General features: G+C 52.4%; 1 protein-coding gene across 1 annotated transcript in view; it reads left to right on the top strand.

Annotated features, from left to right (window-relative positions):
- Window positions 1-23,590: 23,590 nt before the first annotated feature.
- Window positions 23,591-25,110, top strand: part of Ano1 (anoctamin 1) — a 166,598-nt gene continuing 165,078 nt past the window's right edge. Inside the window, exon 1 of the mRNA XM_051193494.1 lies at window positions 23,591-23,650. Within this exon, the coding sequence (XP_051049451.1) occupies window positions 23,599-23,650 (52 nt within the window). The 5' untranslated portion in view covers window positions 23,591-23,598. The remainder of the gene's footprint in view (window positions 23,651-25,110) is intronic.

The following is a 25,110-nucleotide window of genomic DNA, read 5'->3' as shown; positions in this document are numbered from 1 at the left end:
GTTTCCAAACCTTGACTTAACTGACAAGTGGACATTTGAAGGTCAGCACCATCAGTATAGACAGTGTTTTGGAGACAGGATACCAGCAACGGTCGCCCACATATCCTATGACACTCGGAGAAGGAGGCACTCTCAGCCCCCCAACCCCCCCACTTCCAGGTATCATAATTTTCTAGGTGGAGTGGGGGGAAGAGCCAGCATCTAGGTCCTCAGAGTACCTTAGCTTTTCAGGATCTCAGGTTGTCATCTTCCTTCTATCGAATATCAGATGACCTATTTGTCCTTCAAGGAATACAGTCCAATGGCCAAAGGGGAAGAGGAGAGGCTGAAATCAGGTTGGGAGTAGGGATGACCCTAGTCCAGGTAGTTCTAGAAAGCAGGACACTGAGCAGCATGGCTCTGGGTGACTGGAGTCCAATATTGCTTCTTGGGGCCATTGGGCAGTATCAGGGATGAAGTGGCAGGAATGAAGACCGCCTCTGGAAGATTCCATGTTCAGGGCCATGGGAGCCCATGGCCTCAACTGCCCACTCCTAGGAGATGATGCCCTTTGACCTCCAGGTCTTGGAGAGATTCAATTCCACGGTGATGAGTGCAGTTCCCTGGCATCCATCTAGAATGAGGGTTTATGTAGACCTATCATATTTGTGGTTTATGTCCCTGAGTCACTTGGATGAGGGGACAGAGCCAAGGTTCCCATAGCTGTTGTTGATCCTGAAGTTCAGGAGGAGATGGGACTGACACATTAAGAGAAACTGAATGTCAGGCAGAGGGACAGAAATGTCCCCATGGCCAGTGGGATGGGAATCCAGGGCTTCCTGACAGGGCTGCCACCAGGGAGAGAGGACAATGAGTTCTGGGATTGAGAGGGGACAGTGGAGACAAAGCCCTGGGGTGGAGAGTCCTGGTGTTCTGGGGACTGAAGAGCAAGTGTGATACGAAGTGTGACCTTGGTGGTCTTCTTCACTACTTTCTGTCACAATAGCAGAATTACCTGGGTCTGGTATTCATAAAGAACAAAAATCTCTTCAGCCTGAGGTGCAGGTTGCATGTGTGAGGGCCACTTGATAAGCAGAGAGTCTACGGGGGAGGGGGATTCTGTGTAGGCTCAGAGCATCACCTAGACAGAGGGACAGACACTCCACAGAGCTGTCAGCACTCACTAGTGCTTAAGGGCCCCAGCTGGTCCTCTATTAACACTGCATGGGGCTGAGGTTTCTACACAAGCCTTGGTGGGACACTCAAGCCACGTGTCCTGTGGCTGGTTCTGCAAAGCATCCTGATAGCCTTCTGACATTTCTGACTTCCTTCAAGTGGGCCAGGGGGTCTTGGGTCAGCTAATGTCCTGGGAAGGGCCCAGTTCCTCAGTGTGGCAGGGCTGGGACTGGGGCTGGCTCTGACCACAGAGCCTCTGGGCAGGGTTGCACCTGCCCAAACAGCAGTAGGAGGAAGGGATAACCGCCAACCCAGGAAGTCTCTTAGGGAACAGCACCCTTGAGTTGGTTCCTAGAACTATGGACACTGGGAAAGCCCAAAGGCCAATTCTTCTAGGAATGGCCTGTGGGAGACGAAGTGACAGTTGGATGGATAGAAGGTACAGCTGATGGCTTGTCCCCAGCCAACCCCTTTTAGGCAAACACCTGGCCTAGTGCCCCAAAGAGTCTGGTATCTTCCAGGCACCTGGTAGATAGCTCCAGGAGGCTATAGAAGCTGTTACTCTCCAGGTCCAGTTCAAAGCAGGGCTGGGATGAGAGGGAAGTTCTAGCACCTGGGTATCCATTCTCCCTAAGAGAGGCTCAGCTGATGTCACAGTCCTGCCCCATCCCCAGTGAGCCAGCTAGTGTTTGTCACCCTAACATAAGCTCCAGTGACTTGCAAAGAGGGAACTTCAACTGAGCAATTGCCTCTATCAGATTGGTCTGTGAGCATATCTGTAGAACACTGTCTTGATTAATGATTGATGTGGGAGGGCCTAGCTCACTTGGGTGGTACCATCTCTAGGCAGGTGGTCCTGAGTGGTATAAGTAGGTTGAGCAAGCTTGGAGGCACAGGCCAGTAAGCAGTGCTTAATTACCCAAGGCCTCTGCTTCAGTTATCACCTCCAGGCTCCTACCCTTGCTTCCCTCAGCAAGAAACTGAGCCTTGCAAGCCAAATAAACCCTTTCCTTCCCAAGTCATTTTTGACTACAGTGTTTATCACAGCAACAGAAAGCAAGCTAGGACAGACAGTACTCATGCTTCAGTACTAGGCCCCAGCATCCCTGGATGGGACCATCATGGGGATGAGGGCACAGGACACAGGGTGGCACTGATTCCATATGACTGCTGACCCTCTAGAAGGGGCAAACAGACAGATAGACAGACGGGAGGATGGGATCTCTGCCGCTATGAAGCCAGGAGAGACCTGAGAAGATCCTTCCCCGATATCTGCTGGGCCAGCAGGGTCCTAACTACAGTGTGACCTCAGCCTCTGACCTTGGGAACTCACCAGAGCTATCTCTGTCCCCATAGAGGTCCTCCCACAGAGTGCTCTGCCACGGGGGTCCTCCCACAGAGTGCTCTGCCACGGGGGTCCTCTCACAGAGTGCTCTGCCACAGGGGTCCTCCCACAGAGTGCTCTGCCACGGGGGTCCTCTCACAGAGTGCTCTGCCACGGGGGTCCTCTCACAGAGTGCTCTGCCACGGGGGTCCTCTCACAGAGTGCTCTGCCACGGGGGTCCTCTCACAGAGTGCTCTGCCACGGGGCTCCTCACACAGAGTGCTCTGCCACGGGGCTCCTCACACAGTATGCTCAGCCACGGGGGTCCTCACACAGAGTGCTCTGCCACAGGGGTCCTCACACAGTGTGCTCAGCCACGGGGGTCCTCTCACAGAGTGCTCTGCCACGGGGGTCCTCACACAGTGGGGTTCAGCCATGGGGTTTCTCTCACAGTGGTGCTGGCCCACAGGGATCCTCACGCACTCACCTGGAAGAAAGCAGGAAGGACCTGGCAGAAGGGTGCCTGTCCCTCACCCTTGCCCTCCCCTGAGGGTCTGCTGTAGTGGGGTGCCCTTTCTCTAAGCTCAAACTCCCTCTCTCTAAGGTGTTGTTGCCTTGGGATGGCACGTTAGGTGACGACCATCCAGGGTCCCCCAGTGGCAGTGACTGAGGAGTAAGTGACTGTCTCTAGAGCTGGCAGCCCCTCCTGGTAGACTTGCCTGACCTTTCACCACCCTGCTCTGCTCTCCCTGACTCTGGTCTGCTCCAGAGACAGCAGTTTCCCCCAGGATGCAGCTACCCCTCAAGTCATTATGTTCAAGCCCAGCCTCCACCCGGAACTCTCCTGAGCTCAGAGCCTCATGGTTGCTGGACTGTCGGGGATGACAGCATACGGGGCCATGTGCTAGGCAAGAAGCTGGTGTGGTACCACCTGAGGCCAGGGTAGCAGGTGTGTGATGAATCTGTATCCTGTCTGGGAGCTTAGTTTAAGGCACTCTCTACATTCCCAGACATTCAGAGGTGTTCAACTCCTGTGACTCTGCCAGGTTTACAGGAGAGGAAACCCAGCTTTCCAGGGTCCTGACTCCAATCCAGGCCTCTCCGAGTTACTCTATCAGCTGAAGCTTCCTGGTGACCTCAGAGAAGCCATGGCTGGCCCCTCCCCCTGCCACCTCCCCAAGACTCTGATCACAGCAAACATGGCAGCAGGGGCTGGTTGCCCCTGAGCTGGAAGTTTGCTGGACATGCAGGCAATTAGCCCTACCGAAGTAGGAGAGATGGACAGGGACTCAAGGGGGAAGCTGTCTGGGAGACAGGTGCAGAAGGCAAGCACCATGTCTCCTCATGGGCTGCTCCTGGGCTGCTCTTGCCTCTGGCCACCTTAGGACACAGCTGCAGCCCTGCTCTTTCTGGACTTACTGACTAAGAGGGTATGAGGTCTATCTAACTTCAGCCCAGGGGCAGAGCAGGAGCCTCTCTTCCCAGCCTCACCACAGCTAGGAAAGGACAGGGTTCTGCTCAAGCCCCCATGGGAAGCCCCTCCATGCCTCCAGGCTCGACGCTTTCTCCTCCTTGCCCAGCCTCATATCTAACCCTGGCCCGAGACCCTGCTCCCCTCAGCTCTTCACTTTCCTGATGTCACTTCCTTCACTCACTTCCTATGGTCTGTCTCAAGGACCATCCTCTTGGCTCTCTGTCACATGCTACCTCTACTTCCCCTGCAATTTTCCCTTGTCCCCTTCTCATTCTGTTAGCACCCTTGTGGGCATGGGTTGGTTATCCTTATTGGTTCTGGGACATAGTAGGTGTGCAACAAGTTCTTCGAGTATGGCTGGCTGGGTGCATGCCTGGCTGGGTGCATGAGTGGATGAGTGCATGAATAGATGGGTGCATGCATGGATGGATAGGAAAATAGATGGATATGGGTTGGTGGATGGATGGGTGAATAGATAGATGGGCAGGTGGGTGGGAGAATGGATGAGTAGTCAAATGGATGGGTGGAAAGAAGGCTGGGTGATTAAGTGGGCAGATGCATAGGTGGTGGATGGATAAGTGGATAAGTGAATGAATGAATGGGTGGATAGATAAATGGATGGATGGTGAATTAGTGGGTGAATGGATGGATTGATAAATGGTGGATAGATAAATGGTTGGATGGTTGAATGAATAAAAAATAGATGGATGGCAAATGGATGAGTTGATGGATGAAGGATGGATGAAAGGAGAGGTCATTCACCCTATGGTTTCATTCCTGGTCACCTCACCTCAAGAAACTGGAGGTTCAATCTCATGAGATTCAGGAGGTGCTCTTGGATAATGATCAAGGGTACCCAGACCAATATGGGCAACTACTTCTTTACACCACACTCCACTAATTGCTTCCACTTGGAAATTTTGAGCAATAGCGATGTTGCCTCCATTGGACAGGATGGTGGCCTCCTAGACCTTGAAGCATCCAATATGCCCTAAGGTTTACGTAGCTGGCTCTGCTCACTCTGGTCTGAGGAGATGGCCAGGCCAGCCCACGCTACTGGGACAGACCTTTAAATTCTGCTCCAACAAGAAATAAGTTTATGACAGAATTTATCTCAAGGAGGAAGCAGCAATAACAAGAGACACCCAGGGAGCAAGGCACACAGAACTCCCAAGACACAAAACAGGTACTGACAGCGAGCTGCACATTATTTAAAATTCCCCTGGCTGACAGATCGGAGAGTGAGTGGGCCAGACGCCGCTGGGAAGAGATGAAAAGACTCCATTTCCTTCCTGCAGATAAACATACCAGCAGCCAGATCTCCAGAATGATGAATGGCTTCCTCCTGCCACCAGTGGGGGCGGGGGCATGCCTTACCACTGTCCCAGGACTGGTGGCTCAGGGAGGACCCAGAAACAGCAGTCTCAGTCCCAGCCTGGCCCCAGGCACTCTGACCCCATCATGATTCTGCAAACACTGGCAGACACAGAGCTAGTAGGGTAACATGCTGCCAGCCCATGGTTATGGTGGAGGGGACCTCCCATACTAGGTGGGCTCCTAGAAGGAAAGACAGGGAGAAGAAAACAACACAGTCATTCAGGAGAGCACAAGCCTCTCCATTAGAGCAGAGGGCCCAACGTCCTCCTTCCACTCCTGGCTCCCCAGGAGCATAGACGACATTTATTTGGTAAAGTCCAGGTGTCTTGTGTGGCGGGAAGATGATCACCCCACAAGACAAGCATCACTGCGCTGTTTCAGGAGGAAGTTGGTGTGAAGAGTATGGGGAGCCCAGGGCCATCCACCCGCGCAGGCAGACCTTCAAACAAAGTCAAGTACAGCTATTTCTGAAGACAAAATTACTGACAGATGCGTGGCCTCCGGAGCTGCTGGGCAGGAGATGGCGAGCCCCAGCCTGAGCTCACAGAGATGCTCTTGCTGCCTATGTTTGTCCTCGACATCCGAGGAGCATTTGTGGTTTCCTGTCCGGATGTGCACCTGGGGACAGGCAGGATGCAGAAGAAAGCCTCAAGGAAGAGTCTTAAGGAAGCATTGTTCCCGGTGTGGGTCGGGCCAGCAGCTCCTGGCTCTGCAAAGGGGAGGAGAATGAAAGGAGTAGGGTGCCTGGAGACTGTGTGAGAGCAGAGGCCACACACTTGGGGCCACACAAAATGCCCAGAATCAGTGAACGCATTAAAGTGAAGCCTGGTAGTATATTAGTTAACTCACGGCAGTGACAACATACCTGATTAAGGCAGTAAGGGCTGACTCACTCTGGTTCACATAGCCCATCATGTTGTGAAGCTAAGACAGGAGGAGCGCGAGATGGCTGGTCACATGGCACCCACAGTCAGGAAGCAGCAAGAGAGGAATGCTGGCACTCAGTTTACTTTCTCCTTTCCACTTGGTCTGGACACCAGCCCATGGGACTGTGATACCTTCATAGCGTGAATATTCACACCTCAATTATCCGAATCTAGAGTCTCCCTCACAGATGTGTTCAAAGGCTTGTCTCAACGGGGGTTCTGGATCCTGTCAAGTTGGCAACTATATTCACCGTCACAGGCAGTCATTAGAGGCTGATGTTGTGGGGGGGAAGTGACTACTTAGTGGGGGACAGTCTCCTTTTGAGGCGATGAGGTTTGAGGGCTTCATGGAGCTTGCAGCATGTGAAATGAACTAAACTCTGCCTCATTGTGGTTAGTTTTAAGTTGTAATTTCACCTTAGGTTTGGGGAAGTGCAAGAGAGTTAGGTGAGGCCTGGGGAGAGCTCAGGGGTCCTGCCCTGGGTGTCTGTCTGTCTGCTCAGCAGAAGGAGAAGACACTGTCTGCAGTAGCTGTGGTCTGACAAATGGTGTTCTAGGCCCCAGACACTGTCCTTATCTCTGGGCTTACCCAAGCCCTGCTACCACCAGTAGATCAATGGGCTGACAGGGCACCCAGAACACATCGGTCAGTCACATGGGCTGCTGTAGTGAGGTAGGCCTGTAGGACCTCTGGGTGACTCCTTTCCCACTCCACCCTCATAGGAAAGATCCTGTCCATCTCCCTCACCACCCATCCCCTGAAGGGCCCAGAACAGAAAACTCAGAGGAGAGAGATGGACTCTGCTTTAGGATTCTGTCTCTCTTACTCTGTAGCTGTGAGATGAATGGAAGGACCTCTTACAGAACACAATAAGGGTTTAAGAGGAAAACTTATCCCTGAGGGGAGCTGATGGGCCCTGTTCTATGAGTCCTAAGTGCGCCTGGCAGCCTCCTCTGGGGATTTCCAGGGCGGAGCTGCATAAATACAGCTTCAGCTTTTTGGGATGAGACAGGTCCACATACCTTCATTCTCCTCTCAGCCACAAGAGACAGGAAGACACTTGCCGCCTGGCCTCTGCCTGCCACTCTCCCAGTGGTTCCCTGGAAGTGAACGTGGCCTCTGCAGTGGGAATAGGCAATCTTGCTCTCTCTCATGGGTAACTGGGTGTCTTCCATGCTTGTTTTCACTTCTCTTGTCCGCCAAAGAGTCCCGAGAACTCTAAGGACTTAGTAAGTCATGATCAGATGGAGCCTGGGTCCCTGACACCGGTCTAAGGTAATTTCCTGGGTCTGGTCTCCTTGTCCAGATCACAGAGGGTCACAGTCCCAGGTGGCCTCTGTAGAAGGGCATCGTACCCAGCCTCTGAGGCCTGGGTTGGTAGTGGGCCTGGCTGGGGTCGCTGCGCTTTCTGAGCCGTTCTAGGGACCATTGGCAGTTGCCTCTGTACTGCTGTCCATCTTGTGCATGACTTAGTTGCTCTGGGAACAGTTTGTGGTGGAGCCGAAGGGGGCAAAACACACACGTCACCCCTTATCTCAGAGCCCCAGCACTGGGAAGGAGCATTGACAAATGACAAGACACAGTCCCCCCCTGGTCCCAAAGTGCTAGAGCATCTCCTCCACTGGCTCCTCCTGCCCCTGCTATAACCAGCCAGCCATATGCTGTTCCCGTGTCTCTGGCCCTCCAGATCCAGCAACTGCTGTGTAGCCTGGCACAGCGGGGACTCGCTGGTTCTATTACAAGCCAGGTGTGCAGATGGAACCCAACATAGAGGTTTATGGAAGGAGGCAAGAGAAGGTAGATGGGACTCAGGAGGCAGGAAGTCAGCGCTGGGCAGCGCAGCTCCTGAGCAAACATGCCAGGACACCTCTGTGGTTATGGGTGAAGTTTGGACTTGAGAGAGAAGAGGAGTGTGGGGCACAGCAGGAGCTGTGAATACGCTGATTTTCTAAGAAAATGTAAATTAGGGAACATAACCTTAGAAGAGACAGAAAAAAAAAAAAGGACTGCCCACTTACCATTGGAAAAAAAAGAAAACAATGAAACGAAGTTCTCAAATAAACCTCTTATCTCAGCCACCAGGCTGCAGCCCAGACATTTCCCATGGGAATCTCAGGTAGAGGCAGCAGATGAATCCAACACCCTTTACCCCATCTCAAGACATGGGAAAAGCCAGCCAGAGTCCATTTCCAGAGTCTGTAGACTAGTGTGGCATGCATATCAAGTTCTAAAGGGAGGGTTGTGTAACATTAGCCTGCTACAGTAGTTAGTTCTCCCAATCCCAGTACTTGGGAGACTGAGGCAGGAGGATTGTGGTGAGTCCAAGGCCAACCAGGACTACATAGTAAGTTCCAGATAAGCCTGGGCTACAGGGTGAGTGCCAGGCCTTTCTGGGATACAGGGTTGGGCCTTGTCTCAAAACAACAACAAAAACAAAAGAAATAAAATAAGTATAGTTATACATGTCTATAAACCCAGCATGTGGGAGGTGGATGTATAAGAATCGGGATTTTAAGTCTAGCCTAGGCTGTAAGAGACCATAAACAAATCCACAAAAGCATAAACACATAAATACAATGTAAAGCTAAAGGCCAATCTCTTGAGAATATTCATTCAAATATTAATTCAAAAAATTTTGAGCCCATGAGATGTTTTCAGTGGGTTCTTGCTTTGTTTGGAACCTGACAATTTGAGTTAAAACCCTGGCACCTATGAGGAGGAGGAGCACCAGCTCCCCCAGGCCGCTGTCTGACTTCCACACGAGGACCACAGCACATATGTGCACTGACCTCTACATAGACACATGTGAAAACCTCCCAAATACCGAGAAAGCCCATGACATTTACTAATGAATCCCCTTCCCCTCCTCCAGGCACACATTTTAAGACCACACAATAAACAACAAACTAGGAATGGATAAAAAGGTTAATAAAGGCCCTCTCTGGAACCTACAACTGGCATCATCCCCCATAGAGAGAGAACCTTCCATGTAAGAGCAAACCAGAAGCCCACTCTCATTTCTCTTTTGGGACATGCTGGAGGCTGTAGCCAGGGCAATTAAACAAAAACAAATGAGAGATTCCTCATCTGGACTGGATTTGGAATAACCTGGGAGACACACCCCTGGGCACGTCTGGGATGGTGTTTCCAGAGGGTTTAAGGGGAGAAGGAAGACACATTCAGGCAGCACCATCTCATGGGCTGGGGTCTGAATAAAAGGGAGTGAGGGAGCTGATTCATCTCTCTGCTTCCTGCCCACACCTTTCCTGTCAGGGGTGGTGACACACATTTGTAATCCCAGCATTTGGGGAGTGTTAAGGTTTCCTCAAGTTTTTGTTCTTGCTTGTTTAAAATATTAATCTTTTCATCTCCTTAAAAAACATTTTATTTTGTGTGTGAATATGAGCATGAAATGCCTGCACAGGCCAGAAGAGGCGTCAGATCCTCTAGAACTGGATACAGACAGTTGTGAGCCGCCTTGTGGGTGCTGGGAACTGAATCTAGGTCCTCTGTGAGAGGGGACCCACAGAGTGCCACATACATCTGTTTCTTAGAAACAGCAGGGAAGTTCTGGTCTCTATTCAGCCGCTTCCAAGCATACTGCGTGTGTTGAAAGGCTTTTTTTTTTTTTTTCCTGTCAGCCAACCTTCCTGAGTTCAGGACCCTGCCCTGGGTCAGACCTCTAGAAGTTCCAACAGCATCGACCAGTCCTGGCTGAAAAGGCTACACAGCTCAACATAAACAGCTTGGCAACTCAGCAAGTATATTCCAGGTCCCTCAGCTGTTGCTGGGAGACTATCTCCACCGGAGGTTGCATGGCCAAATGGCTTCACAGGTCTAGAAGTAGCCAGCCATCTCCATAAGGGTTTTGCCTGGGGTCCTTGACTCTTCTGGGAACCCACAGTGTTAGCCTGACTGCAGGGCCATGTAGAAAGAGCCAGGCTGGCCCCTGCACCAACCCACTTCTGCCTGTATGCTGTAAGCGTGGTCCCCAGTCCTGGGAGAGACCTCGGGCTGGCCAGGGCTGTCTCTGGGTAGATGCCAGAACTCATCAATCCAGCTATCTGGGTGTTTTGTCCAAGAGCAGGGCTGGAGACGCTCACTTTGAAGTCTCTCCGTGTCGCTGGGCTGTGACCCCCAGCCTCTGCCACTTGCAATTAAAACTGTTTTGCTGACAGCATGCCTTCTTCGGAGACAGAGTGGTGAGTAGGGTGGGGAGGCACGTGGGCCAGGGTGCCTACCAGAGTTGACAGGGACACAGCCTTCCCTTTGCAGGAGCTCACCCAGGGCCTTTGCATGAGAGCTGTTTTCTCTTCAGGAGCACACAGGGCCTTTGTTTATACTATGCCTTCTGGCCTGTGCCTAGCTCTGTCCCCTATGACATGAGTTTGTTTGTTTGTTTATTTATTTATTTATTTATTTATTTATTTTTCTCCATCCTCCTTGGTACTTCTGAAGGCAACCTGGTGCTGGCAGCAACTTTTTATTAAAGACAGAGGAAAGAATGGGCTAATGACCTTCTGCAGAGGGGCCAAAAGGGAGGTTGCAGTCTGCAGGCAGAACCTGTGGAGGTCAGGCTAGGCTCAGGGAAGGGCTGATCATCTTTGGCACTGTCTACACTGGGGTGCAGAGTTTCTGGGTTATCCTAGTCTCTCTCCATTACATGCATCCTAGTTCTGATGACACTAAAACTGTCCCCATTCACAATGTCCTGGAGGGCTAGCCTGTCCCTGAGGATAATCAGTTTACTTTAGTTCAGAGGAAGGAGGGAGGGAACATGGGCTCTGCCTTTGAGGTGCTGGCCATGCTGCTTTCTCTCCTGCTGAGTGAGGGATTGTGGGACAGAACAGTCATCACAACCACCAAGACCAAGTTTCCCCCAAGAACCTGAGCTTTCCCCCAGGACTTAGTCCCTCCCAGGACCAAGTTCCCCCCCAGCATTTAAGTTTTACTTCCGGATCTGACCTCCACCTCTAGGACCCAGCTCCCTTCCCAGGATGTGATTTTTTTTTTTCTTACACAGCCCCAAATCAAAGGGGCCATGGTACCTAGGAAACAGGGCAAAAGCTGTCCCAGGCTGTGTTCCTCTGGAGTCGGAGCTAGACCTTGCAGTCAGAAAGAAAAAGTGGCTATACTGGTATTCTGTGAGCTCATCAGGCCCTGGCTTCTCCCTTTCCAACTCTCCCTGACCTCAGTGTGGCCTCATAGGAAATCACTGGCTGCTCTGAGCAAGAGTGGGCAGCAGTAGTCTCCTGCCCAATGTGCAGCCTCTAGAGCTGGAGTGATGATGGTCTGCACCACAGCTAGAATAGCTTGTCCCCATGTGTCACACTCTAGGGCTGATCCCAGATGTCTTCTTTGGGTGTTTTCATTTGTTTGTTTTGTTGCTGTTGTTTGGTTTGGTTTGATTTGGCTTTTCGAGACAGGGTTTCTGTCTGTAGCTTTGGCTGTCCTAGAACTCACTGTGTAGACCAGGCTGGCCTCAAACTCACAGAGATCTGCCTGCCTCTGTTTCTTAAGTGCTGGGATTAAAGGCGTGGGCTACCACCACCGGGTACCATTTGGGTATTATATGTGATATTTTGGTTGCTGTCCATGGCTCCTCTTGGACATCAGTCCAGTGAGGGCTGCAGACAGCATGTTGAGTACATACCCTGTTCTAGGTCCAACAGGGACCATCCACAGGCAGGACTGCAAGAGGGTCTGGGGAAGGGGAGAAGAGATTTGGTCTGGACAAGTCCTGTTGCTCTATCCGGCTGCAGAGGGAGGGCCAGCTTCCAGCCTGTGGTGACTGTGAGGGCACTGTCCAGCTGCAGTCACTGGTATCCTGGTCCTTCAACACCCAAATGTTGCATGAGGCCCCCGCTGACCAGCATGGCACAGGCTGACAGCCTTCGGAGGTCTCAGATGGCTCTGAGGTTGGGGAGGATGAGTCCCCAGAGAGAAGATGGAAGCTGAGATCTGAGGGTAGAAGGTGGGTGCAAACAGGCTCCCAAGGCAGGCATTCTGCCTGTGGAATTCTTAGGTCAACTAGAGTCCCCTGCACCTTTGCAGATCCATACAGACCCAGATAATGATGTAGAGTGACCCTTCTGCCTGCCCCAGGAAGCTGACCTGAAGGAGGCAGGCTCAGCATCACAGGCCTAATGGCTGCCTAGCCACCCGCATTTCCCACGCCTCCCCCTCAGCTGCAGGGGACAGACCAGGCCCCAGGAGGGAGGCTATTACAGGGACTGACCCAGGACACCCGGAAGCCAGCAACCGTGAGAACGCGTGGGCTGACAGAGACGGGCCCAGAGAGCCCGCCATGGCTCTGCAGCCCGCAGACTGGGAGTGTCCTGTCTGTCAACCCAGGCTGGCTGGAAGTACCTCTCCAGGACTCAATCCCAGGCCCTGGAGAGTCCTTCCTGCTTCTATACCTTAACCTGACATTCTCCAGGGAGCATGCTTGAGGGTGGGAACCAGGTGAATGCCCCCCCCGGGGGGGGGCACATGAGACCTGTTGGAATCTCCCAGCTTCAGCTAGGAGTGAGTGGCCCGCAGAGACATGGCGTTCTTTGTGCATGACTGACTGGAAGATGATGGCTCGTTCTGGCAGAATGGAATCTAATCTGACCCTGGGAAACTGATGCCTGGTAACAATGGCCTTAGAGATCTTTGCTTGGGTCAAGCATGTCCCTGGGAACAGACGCCTGCTGATAAAGCTTGATAAAGCATAGAGGCTCATCCCTGTGCCTGCTCACCCTGGCCTGTCACATGCCTGGCATGGTGTCTCCAGTGCATAGTATCTGGGACAGAGGGACCTGCTAAGAGACCCTACCTAAGCTGGCAGGGTTTCAGGAAGAGGACTGGCACACTGAGAGAAACTGAGGCCAGCACACAGGGGCATTCATAATAGGCTGACATGCTCCAAGGTTTGTGAGGCTAAAATTTTCAAAGGGCCAATTTGTAGAAGCACCAGTCAAGGACCCCTTGCAGGGTCCAAAGCCCTGGGATCTGTTGTCCTCTGGTCTGAGAGCATGGGACCTGAAAGACTTGTCTCCTATACCGTAGACAGTAACACTCCTACCCTCACGCCAGCTCTGTGAGTCAGACTCAGGACTCTGAAACATGATGTGGTCAGGTGGAGAAGTCTCTCCTCCCACTTGTAGCTTCCAGGCACCACTGCTGCCCTACTTAGGCATCTTCTCCCACCTGAGTCAGCGTGGTGGATGGGTGGGCCTGTGAATGGATGGACAGATATGTGAGAGGATGGATGGGTGTATGACTAGATGGTGATGGATGAGTAGATAGGTGGGTAGATGGGTGATGGCTGAATAAGTAGATGAGCGGGCAAGCAGATAGATGGTATGTAGGTGGGTAGATAGATGGATGAGTGTATGGATGGATGGGTGGATGGATGGATATATGGGTGGATGGATGGGTGGGGGATGGATAGATGGATGGATGGGTGGATGGGTAGGTGGGTGGATGGGTAGGTGGGTGGGTGGATGGATGGATATATGGGTGTGTGTGTGGGTGGATGGATGAGTTGGTGGGTAGATAGATGAGTGGTTGTATAGTTGTGTGGATGGGTGGGTGAGAGGGTGGATGGATGGTGGGTGGATGGATGGATTGGTATATGTCATGTGGAGGAGGGAGCCCCTTGGTCTCTTTGCATAAAGGTGACCCTTTCTAGAAGCTACCTTTGTTAGGTACCAGACACGACCCAGAACCATAGACTAGAGGCACCTATATACTGAGTGCATCTTTTCCAATTGTCTATATTGTTTAAGAAAGAGAGGAAGACAGACAGACAGACAGACACACACACACACACACACACACACACAGAGGGACAGAGAGAGACAGAGAGAGATATCAGTAGTCTTCTTGAGGCATGATGGAGCATTCCAGAACATCCTGGAAACCTGTATTTGATACTCCAAGCCTTACATTTCATAGAAATATTGCTGGAACTTCAGGTTGTGCTTCTGAGTAACAAGTCCTCAGTTTCCCCAGGTGCTTCTGGAGCAGAGAGCAGCCACCCTTGACTCCATGCTCTCCAATCCTCCTCACTCTGAGGGAGCTTGGTGCCCAGCACTCTACTGGTTGAGCTTAATCCACAGGCTCCAGGCAAGGGCTTTCTGAGGGTCTGTTTATCCACATGGGCTCTGAGGTCTGTACACAGATCCCTGGGTACAGCCAAGCTTGGTCTAGCAATGGAAAGGCCCTGCCACCCACCCAGCTGGCCATGAACGGAGCACACACAGAGAGGCTTTAAAATAGGAGTCTGGATCCCCATAGAGGGGTACATAAGGGTGCCAGACACTAAAGGTGCAGATCCAGCTCCACACCAAAGGCAGAGGCAGCTAGTAGGCACTGGGGGTCTATGAACTACTGAACTACTCCAGATGAGGCGATGGATTTATCCTGTGGGGGTTGGGTAGTCAAGAAAGAAGAGCCTGATGGGAGCCTGGAGAGAGAGAGAGAGGGGGAGAGAGAGAGAATATTAAAAGTTGATTGATTGGCTCTAAGAAATTAAACTTTTAACTTTGCAGGAACACCAGCATTCTAAATGGTGCTTTTAGGGCAAAATGCCCTGAGTTATTTCCTTCAGTCCTCCCTCTCTCCTTCTCTCCCTCCCTCCCCCTTCCCTCCCTTCCTTCCTTTTTCTTTTGGGTCTAGCCTTAACCTCACTATGTAGCCAATGATGGCCTTGAGCTGATTCTCCTGCCTCCGCCTACCAAGTGCTAGGGTCACAGACATTGGTCGCCATGCCGTTTGTGCTGAACTTGCCAGGGCCAGCTGGGAGTGGAGCACAGGGACACATGGGCAGTGTGGCAGTGGGCTAGTGTGCTGCAAGGCTGACTCCAAGGCAGGTGTGCTGCCCACCTGTGTGCCTCATCTGTGTGCGACGTCTGCAGGCCTGCCCGAGCCCTCGAGGCCTCCTGTGTCTCCTGTCCTATAGCTGCTGTATAAATATGTTCCAGGGTTAATGAGCAGCCGACTTCCCATCAGGGGAGAATTAGGAACAGGGATTTAATCTAACAACTTCCTTGTCTTTCTCTTTTCTTTTTACTATTAAGGTCTCTAGACCTCACTTCTTATTTTAATTTCAATCATCCTTTGTCCAAGTCCCTGAAGAGCAGCAGGGTAGCAGGCCCACATCTCCAGGAAGGTGGGAGGGAGAGAGGAGGTGGGGAGGCCTGGGAGGAGGGAGGAGAGGGAAGAGGGAGGGGACAGAGGCCTGGCAGAAAGGTGGTGTCTGGCGAGAATGCAGGGGCTGCCCCTCACCCACCCAACAGGGCCCTGCAGGATCGGAGGCCTGCTCTGGTGGGGTGAAGCCAGAGCTTACACCCATCAGGACTCTGCAGCAGCTGCCACACCCTCCACTAGGTCTCCTTCACACCCCATTTTTAACAGGCAAAAGTCACATCTGTTGTATACACAGAAGCGTGTGGCTTATGCACAGGGACCCCGTGTTGGCAGATGCCACCCCCTGAGGGTGGATGGCTTCCATACTGAGGACTCCGAGTGTGTATGCTGTAGCCAAAGGCATTGCTGGGGGTGGGGCGGGGTGGGGCATGGGAGGAGGTGGACTATGCATTCCAACACCTACATCACCACTAAGGACTAGGAGGGCTGCAGCCTGGCTGTCATCTGGTGACAGAACACCAGATGTAGGAGCCAGCTGCTGACAGGCTCTGGGGTAGTGCCAAGGGGACCAGCTGTGGCAGATGCCCCAGAGATTGGAGTATGCCATTTAGGGAAAAACCAAGGCTGGGAGCAGGTGTTGCAAGTTCTCCTGGAGCTGTGAGGGTCAGAGCCTAGGCCCAGGCAGCCCCAACAAGTCAGGCTTAACCACTGGCCTCAACAAGCTAATTAAACACCAAGTAATAATGAAAAGCAGAGGAGAGTTATTCAGTGCGGCCACACTGGGAAGAGGGACAAAGAGGTCCAGAGACTCCTGAGTCTGTCCTCAGGGTCTGGACATGAGGTTCAGGCTTAAACAGAGGGCAGCTCTGTGCATAGCTAAGCAGTCCTGGCCAAGGCGTGGTCCTGCCCATCACTGACCATCACTGTCAGCTCCAGTCTCTCCTGCAAGGTGGTCTGACAAGCTCTCAGAACTCTGTGAGATCTCTCTGGGAGACAAGCTCCCCCTCTGGCTGGCACCAGGCTTCATCCTTTCCCTTCTCCAGAGTGGGACTCTTGGGAAAATTCCAATACCTTGGGGTCCATCATTTCAAATGTCCAATGGCCGAAGGGGAGGGCGTATGTGCCTCTAGAATGTCTTGATTTGTCCTGGCATGCACAAGGCCGAATCCAAGGCCACAGAACTGGCAGGAGGTGGGGGAGGCATCACAGCCCACACAGTCTGTCTGTCATGCAGGACAGAATTCTTTCCACATTGTAGGTGTCCAAGCAGGGCAGGGCTCTGGGTTTGTCATGAGACAGATGGGACTACCCTGTCTCGTCCTCAGAGAAACTCAAGTCTACCCTCCTTGTTGTCACAGATGACATCTCCTCAACTCCTAGGGTCCTCCCTGCCCCTGGTTTCATAGCAGAAATAAAAGGTAGGCCACATATCAGGAAGTTCCAGGGAAGATTCAGCTAGTTGGTTTCTTAGGAACACACCCTTCCACAGGCTTGGTGACAGCAGTCACCTGAGTTGCCCACAGCAGCAGCAGAGAGGCCATCATCAGCTCAGTGTAGTCAAGGGGGCTCCAGAAAAATTCACATTTGTACCTGACCAGTCCGAGTCACTGGCTAATCTCTACCCTGTCTCTGGTACTCAGTCCCTGGCTGCTGGAGAGAGATCAGCTTGTCTGAGCCACATGGTGGGGGAAGAGGTAACCCCAGGGACAACTAGGTAGGAAATGAAGCCAGTGCCCACCCTGGCCCAGAGCCTCTTGGGTTTCCTTGCTATCTCTAACCAAGACTGACCTGGAAGAATCTGGAAGGCCACAGGCTACACAGTGCAGGTCACTAGACTATCCCGAGCATTCTTGGTGCTATCCCTGGACAGCATCTGTGATGGCTAACTTTGATTGTCAGTTTGACGTAAATTTGAGTCATCTTGGAAGATGGAACCTCAATTGAGGAACATGAGGTTGGCTTGTAGGCAAGTTTGTGGAACATTTTCCTGATTGATAATTGGTGTTGAGGGCCCAGCCCACTGTGGGTGTCGTCACCTTTGGACAGGCAGTCCAGGGCTGTATAAGAAAGAAACGGGGAAATCCACGGGGGACCAATAAATATCGCTCCTCCATACTCTGATTCAGTTCCTGCTCTAGGTTCCTGCCTTGAGTTACTTCAGTGGAATATAGCCTGGGAAAGTTAAACCAAATAAATTATCTCCTCCCCAAATTGTTTCTGGTCATGCTGTTTATCACAGGCAACTGGAAGGAAACTAAATAATATCCCACAGCTTGAAGGAGCCCAGGCTGGGTGAGGCCCTGCTGTGGCCAGTAAGCTCAGGCCTGGAAGAGCGCAGGGGCATCCAGACAGAGATGCTGCCTGCGGCCCCAGGAGCTCAGGACTCTGAAAGACTGACTCTCCCTTCACTCTTCCTATGTGCTTCCAAGAACCTCCCCGGTGAAACTGGTGGGGACTCCCACATGTAATCCAGGACACTACCTGACTGGTTCAGAATAGACATAGGTTTGGCCCCTCTCCCTGACCTCCTGCAGGCTTCCCCTAAGCAGCTCCTGGTCAGTGGCCCAAGGGCAATTTTATATTTAGTTATGTGTGTGTATAGAGGGGTGGAGGATTATGCATGTGAGTGTGGTTCCTGTGAAGGCCAGAAGGGGCATCAGATCTCTCGGAGCTGGAGTTACTGGTGATTGTAAGCTGCTCAGTGTAGGTGCCAGGGACCCCAAATTCTTTCTTTTCTTTCTTCCCTTTCTTCCTTCATTTACTTTTCTTTCTTTCTCTTCCTCTTCTCTTTGGAGAGGGTTTCACTATGTAGACCAAGCTGGATTCCAACAAAGAGATCTGACTGCCTCTGCTTACCCATGGGATTAAAGGCATGGGCCACCGCATCAAACATTTTTATCACCCCAAAAGAGCCCAATTTCTCTTTAGCAATTGCTGCCTAACCCCTCCCCAGGCCCTGCAGTCACCAATCTCCATTTGTCTGTGTTTCATAACCATGTGGCTTACTTGTGAATAGTTCATTTCATTGACCCAGTGATGTTTCACAGTGTGGATAATCCGCATTTTAGCTGTCCATTAGTGGTGGACATCTAGGCTGTGTTCCCTCTTACTATAGTATGATGCCACTGTGGTCATTGCACACAAGCTTTTGTCTTGATGCTTGTTCATTCAGGTTCAAGCCTGAGGGAGAAATGGCTGGGTTGCAGGGTGACTCTGACTTACCGAGAAAAGCCTAGCTGTTTTCCATGGTGGCAGCTACAGAATACTCTACAGAAAGGACATCTCTGAGAGGCCCAGCTCACACAGTGCTGTGGGGCGGGGGGGACTGCCATGAGCAAAAGTACCTGATAGATTGGGAATACAGAGAAGGGGAAAGACCAGCTGCTTCCCTCCTAGGTTGCAGCCCTGCCCCAGGCCTGCAGGCTGTGTGCCCCATGGCAGGTTACTTAACTTCTCTGAGCCTTACAGGGAAACTGAGAGAGAGCTTGGTCACTGAGCCAGGCCAGTAGTAGACCCTCTGTGTAAGAGCAAGCTCTTGGCAATCTTGGTGACTCTTTTCTACCTAACCCTTTCCTCTCCCCTCTCTTTCCCCTCCTTGGCATCTCCTCTCCAGACATGGACCTATGGAATCTCCTTGCTTCCCCAAAGGAAACAATTCTGAGGTCTCCTGGCTCCTCTAGGGCACACAGCCAAACCCGAAGCCAGGCCTATCAGTTTCTCCTTGTTTCATGGTTGGCCTCCTGAGAGCACCACCATTGCTACCCCTACCCCTGCCCCACAGAATCCATCCATGCAAGCTTAGAATCCAGCAATCCCAAATAAGGCATCTGGTACATTCTCGGGGAATCGCCAGTCTCCTGAGCCTCAGCTGTCATCGGATCTCCAGGCTCAAACAAAAGTGTTGCAGGGACGGCCAGCCAAGCCATACCCCAGGCATCCTATCCACCATTCAAACAGCCAGAGAGGGGAGATAAGCAGGTTCAAGTTTAGCAGGACGGAAATCTATTCTTCCTGTTATCACAAGGGTTTCTAGAGAAAGGAGTGGGTCTGAGATCAGAGGAGGGCATGGTGCCACCTCACTTAGCCATCTAATGAGTGCACTTTCTAGAAGTTTCTAAAGAGTGCCATGGAGATAGATAGGCTTGGCACACCAGCTCTGCAGAGGAGGAGGCAGGAGGATCAGGTCATCTGGGGTTACACAGCCAGTTTGAGGCCAGCCTGGGCTACATGAAATCCTGTCTCAAGCAAACGTTTCAGAAGAGATGTTTCTAGAATCCCAGCAAACCCATGGTGGGGCTGAGCACCTCCTGGAAGCAGTTGGGTTGGTCTCCTTACTCCCTGGAATAAAGGTTGAATAGTCAACACAAACAGGTTCAAATCCTCTTCCCACGTTTGACCTGTGGCAGACTGCATCTTGGAATAGCATGTCTCCAATGTGACCAGGGGTCCCTAGGATAAGTCCATCTATGCGGGAGGGGAGTAAGGCAGTAGTGAGGTCCCAGAGGGGAGGCAGGGAGCTCCCAGCACTCACACCTGGGTACCAGCAGCTCCCTGCCCTGTGACTTTGTCCTCTGTCTCTGTCTCTCTCAACAGGATCTCGCCTTAGACTCTGTAACCAAGAATAGGTTTGAACCTTTGATCTTCCTGCCCACAGTTCTGGGATTGCAGGCACCACCACAACTCTCATTTACTACAGGATGGAGCCAGGGGCCTTGTGTGTCCTGGGCAAGCCCTGCACCACCCGAACCATGTCTCCAATCCCCCTTCAGCTTCTTTGCAATGGCTATGGATTAACCAACCCATCACCTTCACATACATGGAAGAGATTCTGCTTGCCCCTGTCGTCCAACCCTTCTCCCAGCACAGCAGAGTCCAGGGACCCTCAACTGAGCAGAATGAGGAGACAGAGTCTGCCCCTGCCGCCAGGCCTGGTGCATAGCTGGGGGAGCTCACAACTGTGGCCGGGCACATGGGGGTGGAGAGCAATTCATCCTTGGTGTGTGTAGTAAGGCTGCACCAGTGCTGCATGGCACAGCCTACTCTAGGCAAGAGCTAAAGTCAGATGTGCCCAAGGTCCTCCTGGGTCCCATGTTCTGTAAAAGGCCTGATCTGAATGTAGAGACAGGACAGCAGTGGGCATAGCATAGGGCCAGCACAGGGCAGTGGGGATGGCTGGGTGCCCAGGGAAGACACAAGGCAACAAAATGGGCCCAACAAATGCTCAAGAGGAGGGGTAAGAGGAGGAATGCAGAGTGACGGGAGCTGGGCCTGTTTCAAAGGCAAGGGCAGTGGCCACAGAGGGTCGATGACCCTGCCTCTCACCCTGGATGCTGGAGTCTGGCCATCACATTCTTCTGTAGCTCTCCTCCTGGTTCAGAATACTTCATGTCTTGAATAAAATGGAAGTTTTATTTTCATCTTAAAAGCCTGGGGTACATGGATGAACCTGGGTGATCTCCAGTTCCAGAAGTTTCTCAGGTGTTGTCAGTTTGTGTTGTGAAGTCTGCATGCTCAAAGTCACTGGCTTTTAAAATGGTAGCTCTTGCTCTTTCCATTACAGCCCTATCCCAGCCACAGGGGAAGCCCAACATTATAGTTTATTTAATCTCACCAACAGTGACTCCCAAGTGCTCACAATAACCCTTTAAGGGCAGGGTTGCTTCTCAGCAAGCCCCTTTTACAGACAAGGAAACTGAGGCCCAGAAAAAACAGATGTGAGGCACAGTTGCTCTGCAGTGTGGGTACAGGGCTGCAGATCCGGCCATTCCCCTGCTTCTGTCCTGTGGTTCCCTGAGGTGAATTCTGTTTATGAGCCACGGCCCTTAGGCTTCCTGGTCCTTTCTTGTGACTCAGGCCCCAGGTGACCCCCAAGAAGGAGCACCAGGGTGGGGAGCTTAGGGCAGCTCCCAGCTGCTTTGAGGAGGGAATCCTCTACAGGGCTTCTGGACCATCAGGGGATGCATCCTTCCTAAGGGGTTCCCGGGCATCCAGACCAGATGGGGACTTCTGCAAGCCCCAGTGAGGTAAAACACATCTGCTTTGTCCCCAGGCCCAGCACACAGCCACTCATAGAAGCCTGCTGTCAACCTGATGGAACCTAGGATCACCATGGACTAGGTCAAATGAAGAGGGAAGACACTCCCTGAATGTGGAAAAGGAGGAAGTGATCTGAGCACCAGCGTTCATCTGTCTCTCCCTGAGTGTGGCTGCAATGTGACCAGCCGCCTCATGCTCCTGCTACCATGCCTTGCCTGCCATGACAGACTGTGCCCTCACACTGTGAACCAAATAAGGCCTCCCTCCTTTGAGTTGCTTTTGTCAGGTGTTTTATCAACTCTTGGGGATTTGGGCTTTGGGGACTTTGTCTCCCCCCACCCCACCCCAGCCCCTTGCTTTGCCTCAGGCCACACCTGAGCTGCCAGCACGGACCTGTACAGACAGCTTGTCTGCACATTGCCCTGCCTTCTCATGCATGGAGCCTTTGCAGCTGGGCAGGACCCCGAAGCAGCGCCTTCCCACCCACCACCCCAGCCAAAGAGGGGGTGGAATCCATCCTTTCTCACAGAGTCCAAAGCAGAGCGGCCTCTCTGTGATGACTGGGCTCTATGACCAAATAAGGCAATATTTCATTTCAGTGTTTACAGCGCGTGAGCCGGGCACGCGGGGCACCGCAGGGATCCCAGAGCATGCTGTCTGCAGCCCACAGCCAACAACTCTGCCCAAAGCCAGGTCGGGGCCTCCCAGAAATGGCAACTTGTCACTTATCAGATCTACACTAATAGAGCTGGGGGATCCAACCTGGACATCAAGATCAGAGCCAGCAATTAAGTCCAGCTGGGATGTGGCTTGTCTCCTAGGGCCAGTGGCTGCACTCTTTGGGGGTACCTTTGCCCCTCCTCCCAGGATTTACTACCAGCTGTCTTCTCCCTGGGAGACAAACCCGAGCTCCTCGTCCCTGACAGTGTGAGATTCACCAGAGGGCCCAGCTGAAGCCTTGGTATTAATAATAAGACTAGTGTTGAAGTTTAAAGCCATCAGGGACTCTGAACATCAAACAAAGCCTCAAAGAGCTGCCCTGCGCTGGCTGTAGGCATGGAGACCCACCACAAGGATGTGTGGCCTGGAGGGCCAGTGCCTGAGTGTGGGATCCACACACAGTAGGTGCTCAGTAAGTGTCAGCTACGTCTGTATCACTGCACTGCTCTGCAGGAGGTGCCTGGGAACTGGGTCCAGAATAGCACCATAGTACCTTCCAGAGAGAAATCTCACCTGTCCCCCTCCCCCCCTGAGAATCCATACCTTCCCTCTCTAGGCCCCATGTGAACTCAGTCTCCTATAGTCTCTGTTGCTTCAGGAATGTCATAGCTGAATGCATGGACAAATGTATGAATAGATAAACACATAATGAATGAATGAATGAGCAAATGTGTGAACGTGTGACTATATTAAAGTATGAAAAATGACTAAGTGAATGAGTGAATGAATGTATGAACAAATCAATGTGAGAACAAATGAGTGAGTGAATGCATAAACCAAGAATGAGGGAATGAATGAGTGAACGAAGAAGTAGAAGTACCATTATCTCTGTCACTGAGCCTTCACTGAGCCTCCCCTGTGTCATACTTCCCCTTCACTGCCTCAGAGCCCGCAGCTGGGGTCCCCTCTGGGCCTCACCAGCCTGACCTGTGAAAAACACACTGCAACCCTGTGTTCAAGGCTGGGTGGCCCAGAAAAGAGGAGGAACTTGGGCAGGGATAATGACCATGGTGTGTGTGTGGGGGGGGACCAAGGGGGAAATAGCTTCTACTGACTCAGCACTACGGGGTGAGGGTCCCTGAGTGCTGACCCTCAATGCCAGCATCTGACCTGGATTTATGTCACCTGTGAGAACCAGAAGGGCTTGTTCCAGGATAGGAGGCCCACCTTGAGGGTCCATCTCTATGCTTGGGGGTCTGTCTTCACCTTGGGGTGATTCTGTCCCCACCTTGTGAGGGGGGGCTGTCTCCCTGGTAATGATTAACCACCCTGGGATACTTGACTGGGAGCCGCTGAGTCATTTTGTAAACCCTTCTTGCTCTGGGTGTGGCCTCCCTCACCTGTCTGAGCTGCAGAGGTGTCGCACACACCTCCTCCAGTGGCCCTAACAGCAGATCTGTTGCAGGGAGCAGGAGCCACCTGAGGCTGGCCAGTGGAAGGCAATCTGATGGAGGAGGCAAGCAAGATGGAGGAGCCAGTGTGGAAGGCTCTGCTGACTAGTAAGGATGGGGGGCTTCTCAGGGGGATGAGGGGGGAACTATGCTGCCTGGGGACAGGGCAGGCAAGGTGCTAGTAGGTCCAAGCATGGCTGTGTACACACAACGGCCTCTCGAGCGGCTCCTGGAGTGTCCTCACCCTGGAGGTTCCCCACTTCCAAGTGGCTGTACAGGCAGGCGGCAGTGCTTCGCTCTCAGTTGCAACCTCACCTCAAGCTCAAGCAGGTTGGGGCATTTTTAGCCTCCTCCACAGCCTCTGTCCTTGAGAGCTGGTTTCCTTTGTGCAGTAGTAGCTGAGCCTCCCAGAGTACATGCTCTACCTCTCCATGCCTTGACAACTGGAGAGACACGAGCTCAAGTGCTGCCCATCTTGGGAACCTAGGGCTACAGAGGGAGGAGAATAAACCACCCAGTGGCTCCTGGAACAAGGCTCACCAGCCTCTAAAACTGATGACTCGACTTTACCTAGGAGTAAAGCTAAGGCCCTGAGATATTAAGTCACTGGTCTGAGGACACACAGCAGGTGAGCAGGCTTGAATGGCCCTGCTGTCTCTGTCCTGACGCTCTGTGGGGGAGATGTGATAAGGGAAACCAGAACTCAGAAATGGAGACTTGTCCTTCCCCGTATAGCTGTGGGCTGACTACAGCCCTGCCTGCTGCTAAGCTCCTGTGAGATTGGTGCCTTTCTGATCTTCTTTGGATTCTAGGGTCCTTCTATGGGGTGGCACGGGACCTCAGAGCCAATGTCTCTACTTCTGTCTCCTGGGAAGTCAGCCACTACACTCAGCTGGTGTCCTGCTGGTACCCTGATACTGTCCCACTACTGTCTGGTTGGTGTCTGGCTCCAGGCCTACCCTTGACCAATGACTGGTGGATAAGTGAAGGTCTCCACCCATTTGTGAGGATGTGAGTGGTGACCAGACAGGCAACTGACCAGCATCTGGACCTCTGGCTTGCATTCCCTCTTACGAGACTGAGGGAAGACTCCTCTTAGTGAGGTCTGTGCCTGGAGGCTGCTGCTTCCCACAGACTCTCGGGACTCGCACAGCCCTCCCTAACAACCCTCACCACCTCCAAGGGCAGATGGGCAAGCCTAGAGCTTTACTGTTGTCAGTCCCAAAGTAAAGCTGAGGCTCAGAGAGGTTAAGTCATTGATGGTCACCCCAATGGTACCCCTTCTTGAGGTCCTTGACTGGTGTGAGGGCCGCTTTCTCCCTTGTGACCTCAAGCAGCCACACTGGGTGTTGGACTAGGCAACAGGGCTCTGTTGTTTGCTAGGAGTTTCCCAGGTGGAAGGTTCTGGGGCACTCCCTGGCTTCCTTCTGGGTGGGAATTCTGGGAAATGGGGGATCCCGCCTATAGCCTTTGAGCTGAGTCGTTCAGAAGCTAGGACAGGGCTCTCTGGTAGAATAAAATTTGTGAGTCAGCCATTTAAACCCTAAGGGTGGCAGCCAGGACCTTCA

This window comes from Phodopus roborovskii, unplaced genomic scaffold (genome assembly GCF_943737965.1).
Source record: "Phodopus roborovskii unplaced genomic scaffold, PHOROB, whole genome shotgun sequence".
Taxonomy (NCBI): Eukaryota; Metazoa; Chordata; class Mammalia; order Rodentia; family Cricetidae; genus Phodopus; species Phodopus roborovskii.
Note: the sequence above shows the minus strand (reverse complement) of the source record. Positions and strands in the feature narration are given on the sequence as shown.